At 31.4% G+C, this 22,836-nt stretch overlaps 1 protein-coding gene across 1 annotated transcript; it reads left to right on the forward strand.

Annotated features, from left to right (window-relative positions):
• Positions 1–7,112: 7,112 nt before the first annotated feature.
• Positions 7,113–22,705, forward strand: LOC126736734 (zinc finger CCCH-type with G patch domain-containing protein). Its single transcript, XM_050441257.1, has 8 exons — positions 7,113–7,324; positions 7,382–7,729; positions 7,809–7,997; positions 13,072–13,292; positions 16,026–16,198; positions 16,253–16,486; positions 16,546–16,730; positions 22,245–22,705. Exons 1-8 carry the CDS (start codon positions 7,304–7,306, stop codon positions 22,545–22,547), a joined length of 1,674 nt encoding a protein of 557 aa, XP_050297214.1. The 5' UTR covers positions 7,113–7,303; the 3' UTR covers positions 22,548–22,705.
• The last annotated feature ends 131 nt before the right edge of the window (positions 22,706–22,836 follow it).

Raw genomic sequence — 22,836 nt, forward strand, 5'->3', positions numbered from 1 at the left:
TTTACAATGACAAATGACATACGTCACGTGTTTTGACGTATGTCAACACTTTTGTTCTGCTGTCAGGTTGCAAGTTTTGTTCTCAAATTTAGGTAATTTTTTCACTTTCTATTTATAAGCAAAAATTAATTGCGATGTGTAATGTATGTTATAAAAATCCCATTCTTATTAACGTTGCTTATGTTGTTGAATTAACCTTTGTGTACAGTTTTTTTTGGGAAACATTCAAGCATAGGATTTGTTTTGGGTAAATAATGAAAGATCTTGCAACACAGCAACTTTTTAGAAGTCTAACCCTAACCTAACATAACATAACCTAAATGTTTATTTACATTTTATAGATCAGCTGCTTATCATAACATATTACGCGCTATCAGTGTATAATTCTCTCTGTAGATCTACAGATGAATTTATAGTATCGGCAACCTTGCTTGATTTTGAAGCTGTGATCGATGCAATGTTGCCTTGCTGAAAATATGTATATTCCCATAATAGGAGAATTGTAGGTCTTCCAAGCATTTGAAGTAATTATAACGCGTATTTGGCAATAATAGTCCAGGCGAATTGTACCAATTTTAAGCAAAAAAGGAAAAAATTGTTATCCGGAAACTAACGACGGGAAAAGATTTGGGGGGTATCAGGAACGAGAAAAAAATTCATGCAGGAGCAGGTTAAGGGAAGTAAAGTTTTGGGGGGGGTGAAAAGGGGTGAAAAATTGTACCTTTTCGATTTGCGGCAAAAGTTGACGTCAAAGAAAAAAATGTATAATGGAAAAGTTGTAGATAATAAAAAAATCAACAATTTTTATAGAGGCCAATTTGTGACATAATTTCAACATTTCCAAGAAAATCGCGAAAAATTGCTGTTTTTTAATTTTTTTGTTTTTTATTTTTCATTTTCGGACAAAAACACTGATTTTGATCAAACTTGGCAAAAAGATACTTTCATGTGTCTTTAAAAACCACAAATTTTTTCAGACCGAAATATTGAACATTTTCCGAGATATCAAGTTTTAAAAAAAAAATTACGTTTTTTTCAATTAAAATTTGTCGTTCAAAAAATTATCGTAGGAGGTTCATCCAGGTCTCATTTTGTTTGTTTTTTTATCTACTTTCAGATAAAATTTAAAAAAAATAGACTTGCCATTTAAAAATGTGCTCAAAAATGCAAAAAACTATTTATATATTTAACTATTTATATATATTTTTCAAAAAAATTTTTACAATAATTGTTAGGAATTTGTTTAAATTTTTTAAAAAACAAAAAATCTGATTACACCATTGAATTCTACGAGGAAAAAATGCACAAACACATATTTTCTTATTTGATCGTAAAGTTAATTTCTTGATAATATTACTATAAACATTCGATTGCATTGATATACTTAATACTCCGGCTACTAAGGGACGTGGGATCTCATTGATTTTACTATTTTTACGATTAAATTTCACATTACTTAATATTTCACCATGTGCTGAGTCTATTTTCGAAGGTTACTGTGCCCAATTCGCTTTCTTCAAGGCCGTATGATTAAATTTTTGGCAAAATAGACAGTTTTTCCTAATTTTCCAAAAAAAATTAATACATTATCGGCTTACCAACTTATAATAATGCATTTTAATATTTTTAAAATTGAAATAATCAATCACAGTATTTGATTGGATGGTATAACAGAAAAAATACACAATAAATTTTATGAAAAAAAGGAATGTTTGAAATTATTTATTATTAAATGTATTAGAATCAATGTGTTTTATTAAAGTAAATAATTAAAATGATCATTTTCTTATCTAAAATATTTTTTTATTGACTTTATTTATAAAAATCTATTAAGCTAATCTCGGCCTTTTCACTAAATTCATCGCTGCATCGTCATCCTGTAATTGATCGTTTGATTCTATTTCTTCTTGATCATCATTAAAATCTTCTCCATCGCTAAATTGCTCAGACTCTACATTTTCTTGATCCAAGGAAATACTTGGTTGCTCGAATGCATGCACAGTGTCTTCAGAATCACTAACATCATCTTCAATTACTTGTACGTTGGAGCATTTTCCTGTGTGTTCACATTGTGTGCACAATACGGTGCATTTCAAACCGTGTTTACGACATCCACAACGGTTGCTTGAACAATTTGTTTTGCAACTACAAGATATTTTTTTTAATAGCTCTTCAGGTGTTAGTGAGATGTCTGTAAAACGAGGCACGAGCATTTTAGCATTACAAATGATTTGTATCAGTTGCATTTCGATAATGCAGTTGTAAAGTATGCTTATTTAGTTTAGAAATATTATTTTAAATACAAAAAGTGACATTCATAATTTTATTTGCAAAGATAGTTTTTACAATAAATATATTTGATTATTTATCAATATTTTATTAGTATTATAAATTTCAATTTACAGTACCTGTGAAATTATATATTATATAATATTATATAAAATATATAATATATATTTTATATATATTATATAAAATATATATATATATATACATTCCTTCAAATTATATGATGTGGTAGATTAGAAAAAAAACTGGTATATATTATGATGTATTTTTTACAAAGCTTTTTATTTATGTTTATTTTTTTGTTACTTTATAAAAGAAATAAAAAATGGGCATTTTTTTTAGGAAACGGGTTGGACAAAATTATAGCAACACATTTTAGAAAAATCAATTTATTTATTCTCCAAAGTCAAAATAAGATTACAATACAATAATATTCTTCAGTATTTAGTATAGTACCCTTTAGCCCTTATAACAGCAATGCATCTTTTTGGCATGGATAAAATAAGTTTGTTTATAATATCAGGATCGATTGACAACCAAGTATCCTGAAGAGCTTCGAAAAGTTCTCCAGCATTTTTGAAATTCCTGGTTCTACACCTGTTATCCACAATTTCCCAAAAATTTTCTATTGGATTTAAATCCGGAGATTGGGAGGGTCACTTCATAACATTAATTTTTTCATCATGGAGAAACTCTTTTATTAGCCTTGAAGAATGTTTTGGATCATTGTCATGTTGAAATTGATATAACAGCGGCATATTTTCTTCAGAATAGGGTAACATAACATTATTTAATATATCCTTGTACATAAATCGATCCATAATCCCTTCTATTCTGTGAAGAGGTCCCATACCATACCCCGAAAAACAGCCCCACACTAAAACTGAACCACCACCATGCTTAACTGTAGGAAAAGTGTACCGAGGATTAAATCTTTTGCCTACAGGACGTCGAACGTATACAGCACCATCACTTTTAAATAAATTGAATTTTGATTCATCGCTAAAAATAACTCTGCGCCACTGATCAATAGTCCAGCCCTAGTGTTCTCGAGCAAATTCAAGTCGGGCCTTCACGTTCTTCTTGGAAAGAAGAGGCTTTTTTGCTGGTCTGCGTCCAAACAACTTATTTTCAAATAGACGCCGCCTTATGGATCGTTCACTAAGATCGGAACACCCACTGACATCCAAAAGCCCTTTAATTTTTGAAGAGGACAAAAATGGGTTTTGCCTGGAAATCCGAACAATCATTTTGTCACTTTTTTTTTAAGAGTTCCGGGGACGTCCCGAATTTTTTTTGGGTACTACCAGCCCTGTGTTATTGTATCTTTTCACTATACGTGATACGACCAGGTGAAATATTTGCAATTACAAATATTTATTGTCAGCAAAAAAACAGGTAGGCTTTTTTTTATTTGAATGAGAAATTTTGTTTAAATATTAAGAGGCCATCTAAACCAGTGGCGTACTTTTACGATTAAAACATACATATAATAGTTAATATTAAATATTAGTAAAATTCAGATTTGTTGCTATAATTTTGGCCACTACTGTATATATATATTATCGTTTTCATAAGCATCATCTCAAAAATATGTAAAAGTTAGATATCATTTCACAGGTACTGTATATATATATATGTACATTTATATGTGTATATACACACAACCAAACTTATATGGAATCACCTTGTATTAATACGAAATATTTTAGTAAGATATTTTTTGTTGCAAGCAATAAAAAAGTACAAGTATTTACTCTCAAGGACAGGCAGATTAATAATAAATAATAATGTTTTACCTAGCAGTGTCGATTTTACTGTTTCACTTGCAAGTCGCATCAAATTTATAATTTATTTATTTTTGAAAACTAAACAAGAATGCCATACATTGGGCTATCGGAAGTTCAGAGGGGAAGAATTATTGCTCTGGCAGAACAAGGCATGTCACAAAGGCAGATAGCTAGAACGGTGGGGGTTACACAAGGTGTTGTTTCAAAAACATATTCAAGATTTCTGGAATTGGGAACCTTAAAAAACAGACCAAGGAGAAGTCGTGAAAGAGCAACTACTGAAGGGCAGGATCGCTTTTTAGCTCAAATAGCAAGAAGAAATCCCACAACATCTCATCCAGAGCTTCAAAGGCAACTTTTACAAGCTACGGGTGTGAGTGTTTCTGTCGAAACTATTAGAAGAAGACTTCGCGCTCGGGAATTATTTAGCAGAAGACAGTTAAGGGTTCCAGAACTTTCAAGGCAACATAAAATTGATTGTTTAAATTGGCGTTTGGAGCATGAAAATTGGGATATTGAAAATTGGAAAAATGTCTTATGTTCGGATGAAACCAGAAAAGGACTACGATCCGATGACCGGCGGATTCGCATTTTAAGAGGTAGAGGGAGACAAGCTAGACTTCGTGCTGCCAAACCTATCCCGAAATACAAAGGAGGTACTGTAATGTTTTGGGGTGGAATTATGATTGGTAAAAGAACTCCTTTAATTCCAATTCGACAAACCCTAACAGGTCAAAGGTATGTAGATTTGGTATTGCAACCTGTAGTTAGGCTCTGGCGAGGTGGTTTTGGCAATTTTTTTTATTTATGCAAGATAATGCCCCTCCACATACCAGCAGAGTTGCAAAATGTTTCTTAGAAACGGAAGGTATTGCCGTTTTAGAGTGGCCTTCTTGCTCACCGGATCTTAATCCTATAGAGCACTTATGGGATAAGATAAAAAGAAAGATTAGAGCTCGCCAGAATGCTCCTGGTAACACTGAGCAACTTATTCAAGCGGTTTTAGAGGAATGGAAATGTTCCCCAAGAAGACATTGACAATTTGATAAATAGCATGCCTCGTCGAATTCGTGCTTGAATCGATGCTAGAGGTGGTAATACTGATTATTAACATTTAATTTTAAATTAACTTTCTTGTTAAATTGTCATATTCAGAAAAATCATTTTTATAGAAATCTACACTTTTTGTTTTTTGTTCTATTATTGTGAAAATTGTAATCAGTTTTATTATTTTTTTTAATAAACTTGGTTTTGAAAAAGTGCCCTTTAATCCTCAATGACTATTTTTTAAAATAAATTCCATTTTGCGAAATTACTGGGTGATTCCATATTAGTTTGGTTGTGTGTATAATATTGGATAGCTAAACGACTTTCGAAATTTCAGTAGTTTTCAGTTGTATTCTCGGTAGCTATTCAAAAAAGAAAATTAACTTTTTTTTTTAATTTACAACCTAACAAAGTATTTTAGGGAAAAATTATTAAGAATATAAAATGTGTAGGACTAAAAAATTTGTGAAAATAGCTTCAGTGGTAAGCCGATAATGTATTATTTTTCTGGAAAATTAGGAAAAACTGTCTATTTTGCCAAAAATTTAGTCATACGGCCTTGAAGAAAGCGACTTTGGGCACAGTAACCTTCGAAAATAGACTCAGCACATGGTAAAATATTAAGTAATGTGAAATTTAATCGTAAAAATAGTAAAATCAATGAGATCCCACGCCCCTTAGTAGCCGGAGTATTAAGTATATCAATGCAATCGAATGTTTATAGTAATATTATCAAGAAATTAACTTCACGACCAAATAACAAAATATATGTTTTTTTGTATTTTTTCCCGTAGAATTTAATGGTGTAATCAGATTTTTTGTTTTTTAAAAAATTTAAACAAATTCTTAACAATTATTGTAAAAATTTTTTTTTAGTTTTTTGCATTTTTGAGCACATTTTTAAATGGCAAGTCTTTTTTTTTTTTTAAATTTTATCTGAAAGTAGATAAAAAAACAAACAAAATGAGACCTGGATGAACCTCCTACGATGATTTTTTGAAGGACAAATTTTAATTGAAAAAAACGTCATTTTTTTTTAAAAACTTAATATCTCGGAAAATTTTCAATATTTCGGCCTGAAAAAATTTGTGGTTTTTAAAGACACATGAAAGTATCTTTTGGCCAAGTTTGATCAAAATCAGTGTGTTTGTCCGAAAATGAAAAATAAAAAACAAAAAAATTAAAAAACAGCAATTTTTCGCGATTTTCTTGGAAATTTTGAGGTTCTGTCACAAAGTGGCCTCTATAAAAGTTGTAGATTTTTTTATTATCTACAACTTTTCCATTATACATTTTTTTCTTTGACGTCAACTTTCGCCGCAAATCGAAAAGGTACAATTTTTCACCCCCCCAAAACTTTACTTCCCTTAACCTGCTCCTGCATGAATTTTTTTCTCGTTCCTGATACCCCCCCAAACCTTTTCCCGTCGTTAGTTTCCGGATAAAAATTTTTTCCCTAAAAAGTACAATTCGCCTAGACTATAATAGTACAAAACCCTAAAACTCTGCTGTCCACAGAAATCTGTAGATCTACAGATAAATCTGTAGTATTGGCAAGTTCCTTGGGTCGTTTTTGAAAACATTGACGTACGTCACTTTGCGACTGAGACTTATGCAGGGTTGCCGGATTGACAAAATATATTCTTATAATTGGTGAATTTAGCATTCTTAGATCTAATTTCTTGCCTTTATAGTAATGGTTTTAATTGTTTATAAGAGATATTATTAAATAAGGTAGTTAGGTTTATGTTACTTGGTATATTTGTTAGGTTTGGTGAAAATGTAATATTTGGCAAAGCGCTTACTTGTATTTAAATTCATTCATAAGATATTTTGTGCTTCCCTGTTCCTGATTGCTTAGTCTATCTGTAGGAGAGCCTTGTACTTAAATAAATAAATAAATAAGTTATAAACTGGGACTACTATAGAGTAAGGACAATTTAAAATAACATAGTTGCACTTTAAGTTTTTCTTTTAGTTGAGGAAGTTTTTAAAAGCTCTGCTGGGAATATTTACCTTACTCAGTTGGCAACGTCGGAACCCTTCAATTTTGAAATGTTTTGATGCTTAGGACTTATACATGTATTGAACATAATTTCTAATTAAAATAAATATATATAGTTTATTATTTACTAATATATTATAGTCTATTATCTATATAGGCTAGATATTGTACGATGGAAGAATATCAACAGCAAGTAAGTAAAATCTGCCAAAAACACAACAAACTTGGGTGTTAATTTCGACATTTTCAGCTAGAAGTTATCGAAAACGCATTAAAAACCAGCAAACCGGGACCCGAGAGGGACGAATTATTAAGTTTAAAAGAAAATATCGAAGAACTGCTCCTATTAACTCAAGAATCATTACAAGCAGAATCTAGAAATTTTCAGCTAAATGTTATCGAAAATGCATTAAAAACCAGCAAACCAGGGCCAGAAAGGGACGAATTACTAAGTTTAAAAGCAAATATTGAAGAGTTGCAGTCATTAACTAGGGAAACTTTAAAGGCTGAACCTAGCAGTCAGGGTTCCAGTCACAGTCGAGAGGATTCATCAAACAGTGACGGTAATTGCACTGATGATGAATGGGCCCTATTTATGGTAAAGGCCTTTAATTACTAATAAAGTTTAATTTAAAATTATTGAGTTTAAATGTTAATAGTTAATAAATAAATTGTAGTCTGAAATGGCTGAGGAAGGAGCCATAGAAACTAAAAAGGAAGATAAATATGTTGATGAAAAAAAAATTAAAGAACTTGAAGGACAAAAGTGTCAAGCACCATATAAGCAACAATGGGGCCAAATGTCTTATCATAATGCTATGATTTGTTCTGTGCCCCAAGGAGTAAAGGAGATGGATAATTTACAAGTAAGTCTTAAAGAAATGATTATTTTGTTAGTAATTTTTCATTATGTTGCAGCAATTAAGTTTTATCACATAATAATAAATAATAGACTTACAAAATATTGATATCCCTTATATTTAATTCAATATGTTATTATGTTGATAAGTTTCAATCACTTCCTCGACACTTCTATTATAGTACTCGAAACAAACACAGTAGTGGCCAAAATTATAGCAACAAATCTGAATTTTACTAATATTTTATAATAACTATAATAATTAGATGGCCTCTTAATATTTAAATAAAATTTCTCATTCAAATAAAAAAAAGCCTACCTGTTTTTTTGCTGACAATAAATATTTGTAATTGCAAATATTTCACCTGGTCATAATTATAGCAACATTTGAAATTTAGTGATCTTTCAATCTGTTGAAGTGCATTATTGAAACAATTTATATTGTGATTTCTTGGTAGTTATTAACTTATTTAAATAACAGTATGAGTCGTGGTAAAACCGTGTCTGTTGAAGTGAGGCAACTTATAATTAATCAGTATAAGTCAGGCATCAAACAGTCATCCATTGCAAAAAATTTTGCTCTTCACAGATCAGTTGTATCACGTATAGTGAAAAGATACAATAACACAGGGCTGGTAGTACCCAAAAAAAATTCGGGACGTCCCCGGAAAACTTAAAAAAAAAGTGACGAAATGGTTGTTCGGATTTCCAAGCAAAAGTCCCTCTTCAAAAATTAAAGGGCTTTTGGATGGCAGTGGGTGTTCCGATCTTAGTGAACGATCCATAAGGCGGTGTCTATTTGAAAATAAGTTGGTTGGACGCAGACCAGCAAAAAAGCCTCTTCTTTCCAAGAAGAACGTGAAGGCCCAACTTGAATTTGCTTGAGAACACCAGGGCTGGACTATTGATCAGTGGCGCAGAGTTATTTTTAGCGATGAATCAAAATTCAATTTATTTAAAAGTGATGGTGCTGCATACGTTCGACGTCCTGTAGGCAAAAGATTTAATCCTCGGTACAATTCTCCTACAGTTAAGCATGGTGGTGGTTCAGTTTTAGTGTGGGGCTGTTTTTGGGGTATGGTATGGGACCTCTTCACAGAATAGAAGGGATTATGGATCGATTTATGTACGAGGATATATTAAAGAATGTTATGTTACCCTATTCTGAAGAAAATATGCCGCTGTTATATCAATTTCAACATGACAATGATCCAAAACATTCTTCAAGGCTAATAAAAGAGTTTCTCCATGATGAAAAAATTAATGTTATGAAGTGGCCCTCCCAATCTCCGGATTTAAATCCAATAGAAAATCTTTGGGAAATTGTGGATAGCAGGTGTAGAACCAGGAATTTCAAAAATGCTGGAGAACTTTTTGAAGCTCTTCAGGATACTTGGTTGTCAATCGATCATGATGTTATAAACAAACTTATTTTATCCATGCCAAAAAGATGCATTGCTGTTATAAGGGCTAAAGGGTACTATACTAAATACTGAAGAATATTATTGTATTGTAATCTTATTTTGACTTTGGAGAATAAATAAATTGATTTTTCTAAAATGTGTTGCTATAATTTTGTCCAACCCGTTCCCTAAAAAAAATTCCCATTTTTTATTTCTTTTATAAAGTAACAAAAAAATAAACATAAATAAAAAGCTTTGTAAAAAATAAATCATAATATATACCAGTTTTTTTTCTAATCTACCACATCATATAATTTGAAGGAAAAATGTACTTGTTGCTATAATTATGGCCACTACTGTATATGTTGTACCTGTGAATTTGATATAAATAATGTTAAAATGTTATGCTATTCTTAATTGTACATTATTGGGCAATTACATTTTTTTGATGCTTTGCATGAAGATAGTAGAGAGCTATTGCTAATATGTTTTAGGATTTTAATAAAAACTCTACCTAAAAATCCTTTATATTCTTTTAATACTGGTTCTAATTGGCAAAAAAGTAACAATATTAAGTGTTTATGCATTATTCTAAAGGTTTGTTTTCATAATTATTTGAATTTCAATTCCAATATTAATTTTTACTAGTTTTATTAAATGTCTCAGTATATTTTTTGTTTTTCTTCTAAAATTTAATAATATTGATTAAATGTATAACTTATTTAAACTGTATTAAGCTTATGACATAAATGAAGTAATATTTCAAGTTTAAAACTATAATAAACAAGACAATAGACAAGTAAATAAATACATTTCAATTTCTAGGAAAATCCAATTAATCATAATACATTTGAGGCATATAAGATCAAAACCTGCTAACTCCACTTTACTTAAATTTTCAGAAAAATCCAAAAACTATTTAACTAACTTTAAAATCAATGTTAGTCTCTATTTAAATAAAAGAGAAAAAATATTAGACTCTATTTAAGTAAAAGAAAATATCCTGAATTTTACCCGAAATTCAGAAAATGGAAATTAAAAATGGATTTAGTGGATTTTGAAACCAACTATTGGATTTGGTGGATTTTGATCGTAAATAAAATGGACTTAGTGTAGTTTGTCACGAAACAAAGTTATAATAGAAAATTAAACCAAAGAAAATGTAACAGATAAAACAAAAAGAAATGTACGACTACTTAAAGAAATGTTTTTAAAGTATCTTCAGATCACAAAAAGACACACTTCAAGTAAAAAATCTAAACTACTAAATCCTGAACTATCTCTACTGGTTCACAGAGATCGTTTTGGTCATCCACATCGATTTCATAATTTTCTTGTGGATAAGTCCCTCCTAGATATTTTTCTAACACTAGCTTATAATAATCTAGACTACCAAAATCTTTCCACTGGCCTCCATAATGTTTAATTAATAGCGATGACACATCCTGTAGTTTATTAATTTTTGGTGGTACTCCAGTTTCTATTGGCAAGGGATTTAAGGAATCTAGAGATTTTCCTTTTTTACAGACAGATTTGCTGTGATTAAGCTCAGACATATAACTTTGTTCTCCCCTTATGGTCTTGGTATTATTCCTCCCTCTTTTTAATATGAACCTTTTGGACATATTGAATTTAAAATGCCACTTAGATGGGGGATTTAAAACTTCCTGTGAAGCAGATTTCCAGTCCATAACTGGCACATCTTTACCCAGTTCAACAACTGTTCCATCTTGTCTAAATATATCCAGGTATTTTATAGGTTCTACTATCTGTTCAATATTTCTAATGGATTTCTCAATATCACCAAATACCCGGTCCGGAGGAATATACGAGTGTCCAACAACAGGAAAGACAAGCACTAGTTCTTTTATAGGTGCAGTACTCAACCATTTAAAACACATTGCCAACATGATGCTGTTCTTATTTTGTCCTCCGCATCCATCAGCGACAAGACAAAATGTTTTCAATACCATCAAAATTACTATGGTTTAAAGTATAAAAAACAGCAGATGCAATTTCATTTGCTCCTTTGCGATGTTTATCCTCAGTCCATGCAAAAATCCGAACATTTTCTGGAGTAAGTGAAGAATGAGAGTCTCTGTGACTGTTGTGAAGTTTATATATATATACTTATTATTAGCAACCCTTCTTTTTTTTCTCTCAATTTTGCAAAAAAGGCTTTTGCTCTCAGTTTGTGAATTCGAAGTTCAATCATTATCTTGTTTTTCTCACTCGCATCTTTTTCCTCTTTTAGCTTTTCTTCAAGCTCCAAACATTTTAAACATACATCAGTACGTGGAGATCCAAACCCTATGTTAAAATGGGTATTAAAAATTGATCGGAAATAACCTTCTTTTACCTGAAGCTCCAGAGAAGCCTCGCTTTTGTATAATTTCCACAAACGCCGAATATTTAGGCTGCTGGGTAAATAAACTCTGCATGCTGTTTTGCTGCGGCAGTAGTGAGACTCAATAGCCTTAAATTTTTTTATAAAGCTAATTATTGCATGTCTTCTAAGCTGAAATAATCTTTCTTTTTTATTTTCCACCTCGCCTTTCTTTTGTCATATTACGACTTGTGAAATGTCGATGCAAAACACCTTTTACTCTATCTGGGCGAAGGCAAAGTACACCTAAAAAACCTTTACGGCAAACTGATACCAAATTATTATTTTGATTCTTTGGGATGAAATACTTGCACGCAAATTGTCGACTGGATGTTCCCTTGTTATTTCGACGGCGACGTGGTACCTCTATTTGGGAGAACTTTATGATAAGTTGTCTTGACCCACCTTAGTTTGGTTCTCGTAAAAAGCATTATGAAACTTTTTAATATGTAACATTGTCAAAGTACTGCATCTATAACTTTTAGTACAATGTTTACATTTTGGGTATTATTAAACAAAACTCATTACCTTCTGGTCTTTTCCACATTCTTTTTCCAATTTTCTGGAGCTCGCTGCCTCTTTCTAGCCTTATTTTGATTTACTACGACGATTTCTTTCGTGTTATCGCACATTACTTTTATTATACTTTACTTTTTTAAATTAAATAAACTTTGAAAACATACTGATGTCAACCGCAAACGAGACGTCGTTTCTGACAGCAATTCAAAATAATAATATCAGCGGAATACTATTTTGACCACATGACCACCTAGCTGAGTATCTGATTGGCTAATTTGGATTTGGCGGTATTTGAAAATAAACCAAGTTGGATTTAAGGGAATTTGAAACTAAACCGAGTTTTTAAACTATATTTTATAGTGGATTAGATGGATTTTGTTACTGAATTTCTGTTCATGTGGATAGATATTTTTATGACGAATATAATCATGTATATAACATATTTTTGACTAAAATTGGATTTAGCGGGTTTCGATCCTATATGCCTCATTTAGAGTATGGCTTTTGTCTGAGTAAATAATTAAGGTTCTATAGAATAGGTATAACTTTAACTGTCAACATTTTTTTGGAACTTGTAACAATATATTTTGACCATTTAAATCGGGGTTGTTGTGATAAATAAGGTTTTTTACCACAAATCTCACAATTGCCTTTATATAAGACTGATTACTATGACACCTATTTCCCTGAAAACTCTAATTCATATCAATACACAACTTTATATAAATACTCTCCATATAAGAATAAATTTGTATAAAGGCCTATCATTGTAGGTAAAAGTGCTGTTTTTAAATCCAACCCATAAAGAAATGCTTCCTTGCCCATACTACTTTGATATGAAAAAAGACTGTCACTATGATGAAGACTCTTGCCAATACTCCCATGGCCAATTAGTCAACTATTCAGATCTAAGAAGTTACATGGAGCCAAAATTTGAAAATCTCACCATAGGCAGCAATGTCATCGCCAAGCAATCGGATGGCATTTGGTATAAGTGAGTTAATTATTATTTATTCATTTAGTTTAAATACATGGCGTTGCCATTTATAGCTTAATATTACATTTTAATAAATAAAACATTTTACCCTAAAATTTACACACATTACCAAAATTAATTATAACAAAACAGATTGAAAAAATAAAAAAAAAGCATCTTTTTGATAAATTTGATTAAAAAATAAGTAAAGCTGTCAATAAAACAGAATTTAGAGGAAGTATATTAAAATATTTAATAGGAAACAAAACTAAAACACTAAAATGATGTCAGAGCACAGGTCAGAAGGTATCATTAAAAAAATCGTCAAGGCTATAATATGCCCTGGATAATAAAAGTGATTTTAATTCCTTTTTGAATTTCTTAACTTCTAAAATTTGTCTGATACATAGAGGAACATGGTTGTAAATTTTTTTGCTAAGGTATATAAGTGAGTTCTTGGTGAGGGAGGATGTAGGGATTGGTAAGGGAAAATCGTTAACCTGGCGAGTCATATGACCAGTGTTAGAGGGAGGTTTAGGACATTTATGAATAAGAGTAGCTGTTTCTAAGATAAAAAGAGAAAAAAGAGTTGGGATTTTTTGAGAAATAAAGAGAGGTTTACAAGAATCTCTTAACCCAGCGGAACATAGGTCAACATAGGAACAACTGCCTTTTTTTGAATCACAAAAATTATGTTTAATAATCCCTTGTTACTTAAACCCCAAAAAGGCAAGCCATAACGAAGATGGGACTCAATAAGAGAAAAGTACACTGAACGTGCAACTACCCCTCCCAGCTCATGACCCGCCATTCTTACTGCAAAGCATCCAGAGGATAATTTTGATGCAAGATTTAGGATATGATCTTCGAAGCGAAGGTTACCATCAATGGTAATACCAAGTAACTTACAGCTTTCTTTGTATTGCAAGGAGTTTTCACTAAACACAAACATCAATAATTGATTAATTTTGAATTAGAAGTCCATAGTGTCTTTGTAATTGTTGGCATACGTCTAGCTGATGTAGATGCCAGAGCGTAGGATCGTTTTGGTGAACTATGGAAAAATGATGGAATTCCTGCAATAGTTGCAAAAAAAAATGCGGCATTTTGAAATCTTCCTAAACCTCTGTTGTAAAACAAGATTAAGTCGGTGTGCTAGACAATGCACGAAAATTGCTTGTTGGACATGTTCTTTTATTTCTTGCTGAAGTCCATTCAAATGCCCTGATATCACATTCGCTCCATAATAACACTGTCCTAATAGCTTATCTTTGTATTCTAAAGGTTCTAAAACTGTTGCAGCCATAGTGAACAAATAATCAGCGGTTTTCCCAGCACTAACATCATAAAATCCGTAAAACCTTTCTACTAATATCCCTTGAGAATTAACAAATCTTAATATTATTGATGACTGTGAGGTCTGAGTTATGTCAGTAGTGTCATTAATTTGGAGGGAAAAAAAATTAGTATCCTTCATTTCAGATCTAATGTAGTCACTAATGTAATTTGAAATACATTCAATTATCTCATTTTGAATTGTTTTTGACTCCCACTAAAAACATTTTTAATTTTGTTGTAGTGGTTTTTGGTTTCGACAGGGCTTACTTAACAAATGCGTATATGGGAATTTCTCAATCAAAGTTGTCATATGGACTGTTATTTTGGGGTAACTCTGCTGACTGGCAGAGAGCATTTAAGTTGCATAAATCGGCACTCAGAATTCTAGAAAACAAAAAACCAATAGGTAGTTATAGACCTTTATTCAAAAATTTAAAAATCATGACAATGCCTGGCCTATACATTCACCAATGTCTGATAATTGCTAGAACACACTCTTTTAGATTTAGCACAGTAAATAGTAGGCACTTATATGACAACAGTCATGGGGGAAATCTCTTACTTCCACAACACCAGCTTAGTCTGACCCATAAGGGCTATATGACTAATGCCATAAAACTTTTTAATGCAATACCCAAAACCACAAAACAACTACAATTAAATAGATTTAAGCAAGTAACGAAAAACCTGATTTTGGAGATCTGTCCATACTCATTGGACGAATTCTACAATAGTCTTTAACCTAGTCTATCAAAATTTATCGAATATTATACTTTCATACCTGTATAACAAATGTTTCATACATACTTGTGAGCATTTGTGATGCAAACCAAAATTGTGTTTTGTTTTATATTGTGAACAAAATGTAAGTTTTTTTTTATTTGCTATGTTATGTAGGTAAAACTCTGATAGATTAATGTCTCCCTTTATGCACTGTATTATTGGCGGTTGACAGTCTATACTTTTTGACGATGCTAAGCTGTTGGATGTATATGAGCAAATAAAGAAGTATTATTATTATTATTATTATTATTATTATTATTATTATATATATACTCTATTATAGCAATAACAATATTACAACCTATTGTCTCAAAAGCCTGTTGAAGATCCACAATTTGTCTTCTTTAATGTCTTTTCGCTATGTTCCTCTCATATAAAGCAGATTCACGAAAGTGAATTATTCCCAAATCCTTATTATCCAATATACCTATAACTGTCAAAACTATTGACATAGAATTGTCTCTATAATTTTATCAATGACACGCAATAAGTTTATTAATCGAAAATCTTCTGGACTGGTTATCGTTAAACTTAAACAAATGTATATGTTTAATGATAAAAATATTGCGTTTATATTATTGAATCGTTTTATAACAGTGCATTTTTGTATTAATGCAATACTATTTTTAGAGGTAAAATAACCCGTATGTCAAAGGGAAACTGCATGGTAAAATTTGAATCGAAAAGCAAAAATCACAGCGATATTTATGAAGAAATTAATCTTGAACACGTCTTGCATATGGAACAAGATGATGACGAGGGTGAAAGTGATGATTGTCAAATAATTCATGACGAGGACGAAGGTTCTTACTATAAAGTGTAATGGTTTCTTAGTCCTGAACTCTTATCTTTTTTAGCGAATGAAATTGAAGAGAGAAAGCGACATGTAAAACGTGCAGAGTTAATAAATAAAAGTCTGATGATCACCCCCGAGTCGAAACCGCTTGGCGAGTGGGAGAAACACACTAAAGGTATAGGATCGAAATTGATGCAAAAAATGGGTTATATCGTGGGCACCGGACTGGGAAAAGACGGTTCTGGAATTGTTAAACCGGTTTCGGCCATTATTTTGCCACAAGGGAAATCTTTAGGTATCTGTTATACCTTTCGGGTTAAATATGTAAAATTAATTTTATTTTTTTTTATATAGATTTCTGTATGAATATGAAATTGGAAATGAAAAATCCGAATTTGTTCCATGCAGAAACTAGGACAACGAAAGGGAAAAAGAAGCTGAAACAAAGAGTTCAAAACAAATTGGAAAGGAAACGGGTCAGATTGGAGAAAATGTCGTTGGATAAGTTCGTTGACTTTTGTATTCACCACAGGGGAAATGTAAGATTTCAACTTAAATTAGCGTTTTAGTATGTCGCTTTTATTTCACCCTTAATTGCCCATGCTATCGTTTTTCAACTGTATTCAGGGTGTTTCCGATTCGACCCTCAACATGGAAATCTCGGAATCTATAAGCGAATAGAAGATGGTTAAATTGGGGCAAAGTTGAAAATTTTCGCGTTTAACAATATGGCGTTTAAAATATTTAAAAATTCCGAATATATTCGAAAAAAATCCGAAATTTTTAAAAATCGATTTTATTTTTTCCTGAGCTTGTTTCTTATCCGATTTTAAAATAATTTGTACTTTTGCATTGCCACTTTTGTCGTGCTACATGATGGTGTTTCAATACGACGTTTCATCTTTTGCCAACCTCTGTTTTTTCTTATGGGCGCTATATTAGACTTTTACATTTTTAAAATCGTAGCAAAATTTCCTTTTTAACGGGAAATGTTTATTTTTTGTAAAAACCCAAATTTTTGGAAAAAACTAAATTTGCCGCAGTTGGCTGTGATAAACTGAAAAGACAATATGTAACCTGTCATGGTTTGCTAGTATTCTAGTATAAACTGTCAGTTATTTTTCTAATAATTTAAGCAATGATCGTTTATACCAATAAAGAAAAGCGAGATATGATTAAAATTTATTATAAATACGATAGAATTGCCATTAAAACATTAGAAATATATTTGTCGATGTATCCGGAGCGAGACCAACCGAATTTTTAAAAATTTTTAAATAAATTTTAACATTTTCCGGATTTTTCGACCATTCTTATATTATTCCAGGCATTTGCAATAGAATATCGTTTTACTCCAGTACTTTGATGTCATTTTTCATGTAGGCATCCAAACATTTCAAATAATTTTTTTTAATTCCCGAAATATGTTTCATTCTTTTAATATTCCAGGCATTTGGAATAAAATCTCTTTTTATTCAAGGATTTTGGGGTCATTTTCCATGTCTTCCAAATACTGTACTGTTTCGAGATATTAAAAACTTTAAGAAAAATAACATAAATATAAACTTAAATAGCCATAATTTGAATACAAGAAGCAGAGGTGCATATCCAACTATTGCATTAAAAAAACACATTGTCGAGGATCGCTGTATTATTATTCTCCTAGATTGTACAATATGATACCTGATCATATAAAGGAAGTAAAGAAAATAAAGTTCAAAAAGGAGGTACAAGTATGGATTTTGAGTCAAGGTATTCATATTTTTAATGATTTAATAAACCTTAAATAAACATATGAATTTTTTTTCTGATATTTGATAAAGGGAAAAACTTTAAAATTACCCGATTGGACTCATCACACCGATTAAGACAATTTTGAATTTTTTTTGCATACCAATATTTGGATTTTATGTTACTTTTTTCTTTAAATTTATAGGCTATTTTGTAGCGTTTATTTTAATTAAGTTTTGTATTTTATGTTACACTTATTTATTTTTAATTAATATGCCTCTACAAGCACTTGTGAAAGAGCTTCAAGGCTATATTCGTTTATTTGTTGTTCAGTTTAGTATTGATACAAATATCTTTAAATTTTGAAATAAACGTATTATTTATTTATTTCTTTAAAAAAATTTTCTAGTTTTTCCGAGCATTCTCATAATATTCCAGGTATTTAGAATAAAATCTGATTTTATTCCAGGAACTTGAGGTATTTTTTCATGTCGTTCCACGTCGTCAATTTTTTTTTGAGTAATAGAAATAGATTAATTTACTCAAATCTTTTATTCTATTTTTTAATAATGCGATTTTTTTGTTGATTTGTTAAGTATTTAGGCTTATTTTTATGAGCAAACAATTATCAGGTTTTTGTTTCACATCCAGATAAATGCTATTGTTTATGACTTGTGCCAGTAGTGTTAAAACTTGTTCATGTTCATGCAAAACATACTTCTGGTGAAAAAAAAATGCTAAATTTCGTGAAATCGTTTGTAATAAAAAGAGGCAGATAAATTCGTTTCTAAGAGGGCATTATTGACACAAATTGCAATCGACAGTATAAGAAAATTGGCCATTAGCACTAGCGTAACTCGTACAAGTATCCAATAAATGAACCCTATGCTGGAACAACGTTGTAACCGCCAAATATTGTTTTGTTGGGAAATCGAAAAAAACGAAAAATAACCGATTGCTTAATCAAATGAATTTAATATATGGCTAATATCAATAACACTAAAGAACTTAACCGTAGAGAGGCATTGCAGACTTGACCACATACAGAATTCCGATTTACGAGAATATTTTCCTTATTTTAATAAAACAACGTTGTATATCCGCGTCGGTTACAACATTGTTTTAGGGAAATAAGGCTGTTACAGCGTTGTTTCAGGATTAAAAATAAAGTTAAAGTGAAAAAATAATTCTTATTTTTCATGTCAATCAAAAATAAAACGAAACTACATATTTTCAGGCACCGTTTTTAATATTATGATAGAAATTGATATATTTTAATGGAATATAATCACACATATGTAATAAGTTGGCAAGTTTCTCTTTTTTGATTGAAAGAGGTTCATTATAGGCCTCCCGTAGGTTATTCAGAGATACTTCAACCATCGTTTTCTTGGGTGATTTTAGCGAATACGACATCCATGGTTGAATTGTGTTATGGGATTTTCTTATCCGGATACTGTTCGGATGTTATTTGAATCCACACTCCCTGTGTTATTTTGCATTTAGGATCCTTCCAAATTAAATTTTCTGCATCAGTAAAATCTTTAAAAAATGTCTGATGCATGTAAATAACTGTGAAGGGATTGTTTACTTTTGATTTGGCGATCACATCTGCCCACTGGAATGGAACATAAACCGAGGAAAGTTTTTTGACCCTTTCAATCTGAGCAAAGTCTCTATCACAGGGTAAAAAGCTATGTCCACTAATCAAAAACTTTTGCTCCACCTGGGTAAAATATGTTTCTTTCAGTAATAGTCGAAGCAATGTTATCATCTTCCAATTGTTATTTTGTCCTACGCATCGGTCCGACCAAACCACAAGTTTTCTTTCCTGCCCTCGACCAAGACGATTGAAATTTTGGGTGACATAAAATAGTAATACCGATGCAATCTCAGTAGAACCTCGATGTGCCATTACTTCATGCCATAACATCATTGTAGCTATACTATTTTTCATGTTATAAACACAATAGTTATAGGTAGAAAATTGCCTCTGATAGAAAATGGACGAATGAGTTAGTTTTGGGCAAAAAAGTACTTGCTGCAAATAAGTACTTGCTGCAAATCTGTGCATAAAACATCATAGTGTCATAGTATGAACAGGTGTCTGAACTGGGAAGTCCAAAACATAGGTTAAATTTACTTTCAAATATATCATGACAAGTCCTTAATGAGACTTTACTTTGTGGGTATTTTTCCAAGAACAGTATATACATTTTTGAGTTGCTCAAATCAGCTGGGAGGCAGTTCTTTGTGGATGCATTTCTGCTATAATGATTTTCCTGCTGTGGAAATGAATTAATATGCTCACATATTTTCTCTGCATCTGTTAGCTTTAGTTTTTTTGGGCGATTCATATGCTTTCCACGTTGGTCAGTTATATTTGCACCAGATTTTATTTTATCCACAAGGCACTGAAGTCGTCTCTGGGTGATTGAGAATATATAACAAACTGTTGATTTGCCTACGGGTATATTATTTATGGCGTATTTCACAGTGGTTTGGCGGCGGGATATTGCCTCCTCAACCCTCCTTCTCTTCGGCTCTTGAATAGAAATAATTTATGATAGGTATTGTGATTGACTATCATAACTTAGATGTCTGAAATTTTGGAATAATATTTGGTGCTTTCCCACCAATAATTCAGCAGAGCACCCATTAAGCGACTGAGAACACTTGCATACACGTCTCTAAAAATTAACACTGTTACTGAATTTTAAATAGTAGGTACTTTAAATTAACTTACTTCATCTGGGCGTTTTAAAGCTTCCTTAGGGACATTTCTAGATGAAACGTAAGCGTCTCCACTGTCTCTGCACCGTTTTCTGGCATTCTGCTTCCAATTGTCAATCTGCATCTTTCGCCTTTTTCCCCTATTAATCTGTGTCATTACAGAGCTTGTCAAAGTAACATCCATTTTGGCTTATAAGAATGAACAGTGCACCTAACACACGTATTAATAAAACACGTGTCTGAAACTTTAAAACGTTAGCGGCACATACAACGTTGTTCCACAGAACGAATGAATTAGACTAATTAAAATGGCTCCTAAAAACCACCAGAAAATTGTCCTATGTCCCCACTACTTTGTCAACGGATTATTTAGGTCGCATACAACGTTGTTCCACGGAAATACCGTATTTACACATATTGGCGGTTACAACGTTGTTTCAGCATAGGGTTCAAATATTAAGAAAAACTAATTCCTAAATTCCAATTTTAATTAGTATTAGATCTGATTGAAAACGAGTTTAATTTTTGCATGCAATTTAATTTATTATACAAAGTATAATTTTTAGATGAAAATTAAAACGATTATTGGATCGGCAGCATGCAGAGACATTTTTAAGACACATAACTTATAAGTATATATCGAGATATAGTTTTTATAAAAGCTATTAATAATTATAAGAAATTGTCTCTCATAATTGAGCTCAGTGGAATATTTGTGTCATTGTGATCTATAAAGTCGTCTACACTGTTTCATGAGTCAGTTGTTTATTTTGCGTTTCAGGGGTGTAAAGGAAAATTATAATATTGTAACGAAATTCAGAAACGCACTTCTACACTTATTCCGGGAATACTGTTTTATATCAGAAACACATCTATATTGACAACGTCAAAAACTCTAACCTGGCTCGCGTTGGCTGTCGTTGCCAAGATGAACCACAAAACAAACTAATATTTATTGAAATGTCACAAAACATGATTTTTTTTAATAAAGACCTATTTATCTTTCGAAATATTCACAGGTGCTTCGAAAATAATAAGGGTGTTGCCCTGAAGTAATGTATGTGCACTACTACGGTATTGCATTGCTAGTATTTCTGTCTCTCTTGTATTTAGAACGTGTAACATTTAGTGACTGTTTAAATATCTGTCAGTTAAATAACAGTTATAAATGTCAGTTAAACATGCACATCCTACTGCGGCAAATTTAGTTTTTTTCAAAAATTCTGATTTAAAAACAAATTCTTTAAACCGCATATTGTTAGGCTCAAAAATTCTCAACTTTGTCCCAATTTAACAATCTTCGTATCTCTTATAGATTCTGAGATTCCCATATTGAGGTTCGAATTTGAAACACCCTGTATACATAAAAACGCCTAAATAAAAAAGAAATGTAAGTAATTTTGCAACCTATACATGTCTGGCAAACTGTGCGCGACTTTCTTTTTTTCTTAAAGCCTTACCTTAATTTATAATTTATTTTAATTTCTTGTCTAGTGTAATGTTCTAAAAATATTAAATAAACACCTTATACATCACTTATTATAAAGAAATAACGAAAATACAATAGACAAATAACAAACATTTCTCAGGTGCCTGTGAAATCGGGTCAAGAAACCCAAACGCTTCAAGAAAAACTGAAAAATGAAACGGACAAAAACGCGAACCTGTGCCTGTTCAAGCTGGACGAGAGTCTGAAAAAATTAAAAATGCAATTAAGGGAAATGGATGAAAATATCGCCAATATGGAACAGATCCACCGTATCGTGCCGAACAAGTTTTACAGCAAACAAAAGTCCAAAAAAAACAGCATCAAAAGGGCCGAACTGATGCGATTAATCTTAAAAAACGAACTGGACAGGCGAAAGACCAATAAGGAGATGTCGGTATTTTAGATTGTTTATTTATTTATTTAAAAAAAAAAGTGATTGTAATAGTTTATAGGATCTTTATTTAATTTATAAATATGTAATTCTTTTTATATAGCTTTTTTGCTTTTGGAGGTTATTGAAGTAGGTTTAAATAAATTGTGAATAAAATAGATTCAGAAGTATTTAAAGAATTGTTCATTGTTTCAGGAGATTCATGTTTATCTTGTATTCTAGAAATGTGTAACACAACAGGAGTGTTGTTCCATTTTAAGCTAAACCAAGAAAAAAACGTAGTAAGTTATTATCCTTTCAG

Source organism: Anthonomus grandis, chromosome 5 (assembly GCF_022605725.1).
Source record: "Anthonomus grandis grandis chromosome 5, icAntGran1.3, whole genome shotgun sequence".
In the NCBI taxonomy this organism is placed as follows: Eukaryota; Metazoa; Arthropoda; class Insecta; order Coleoptera; family Curculionidae; genus Anthonomus; species Anthonomus grandis.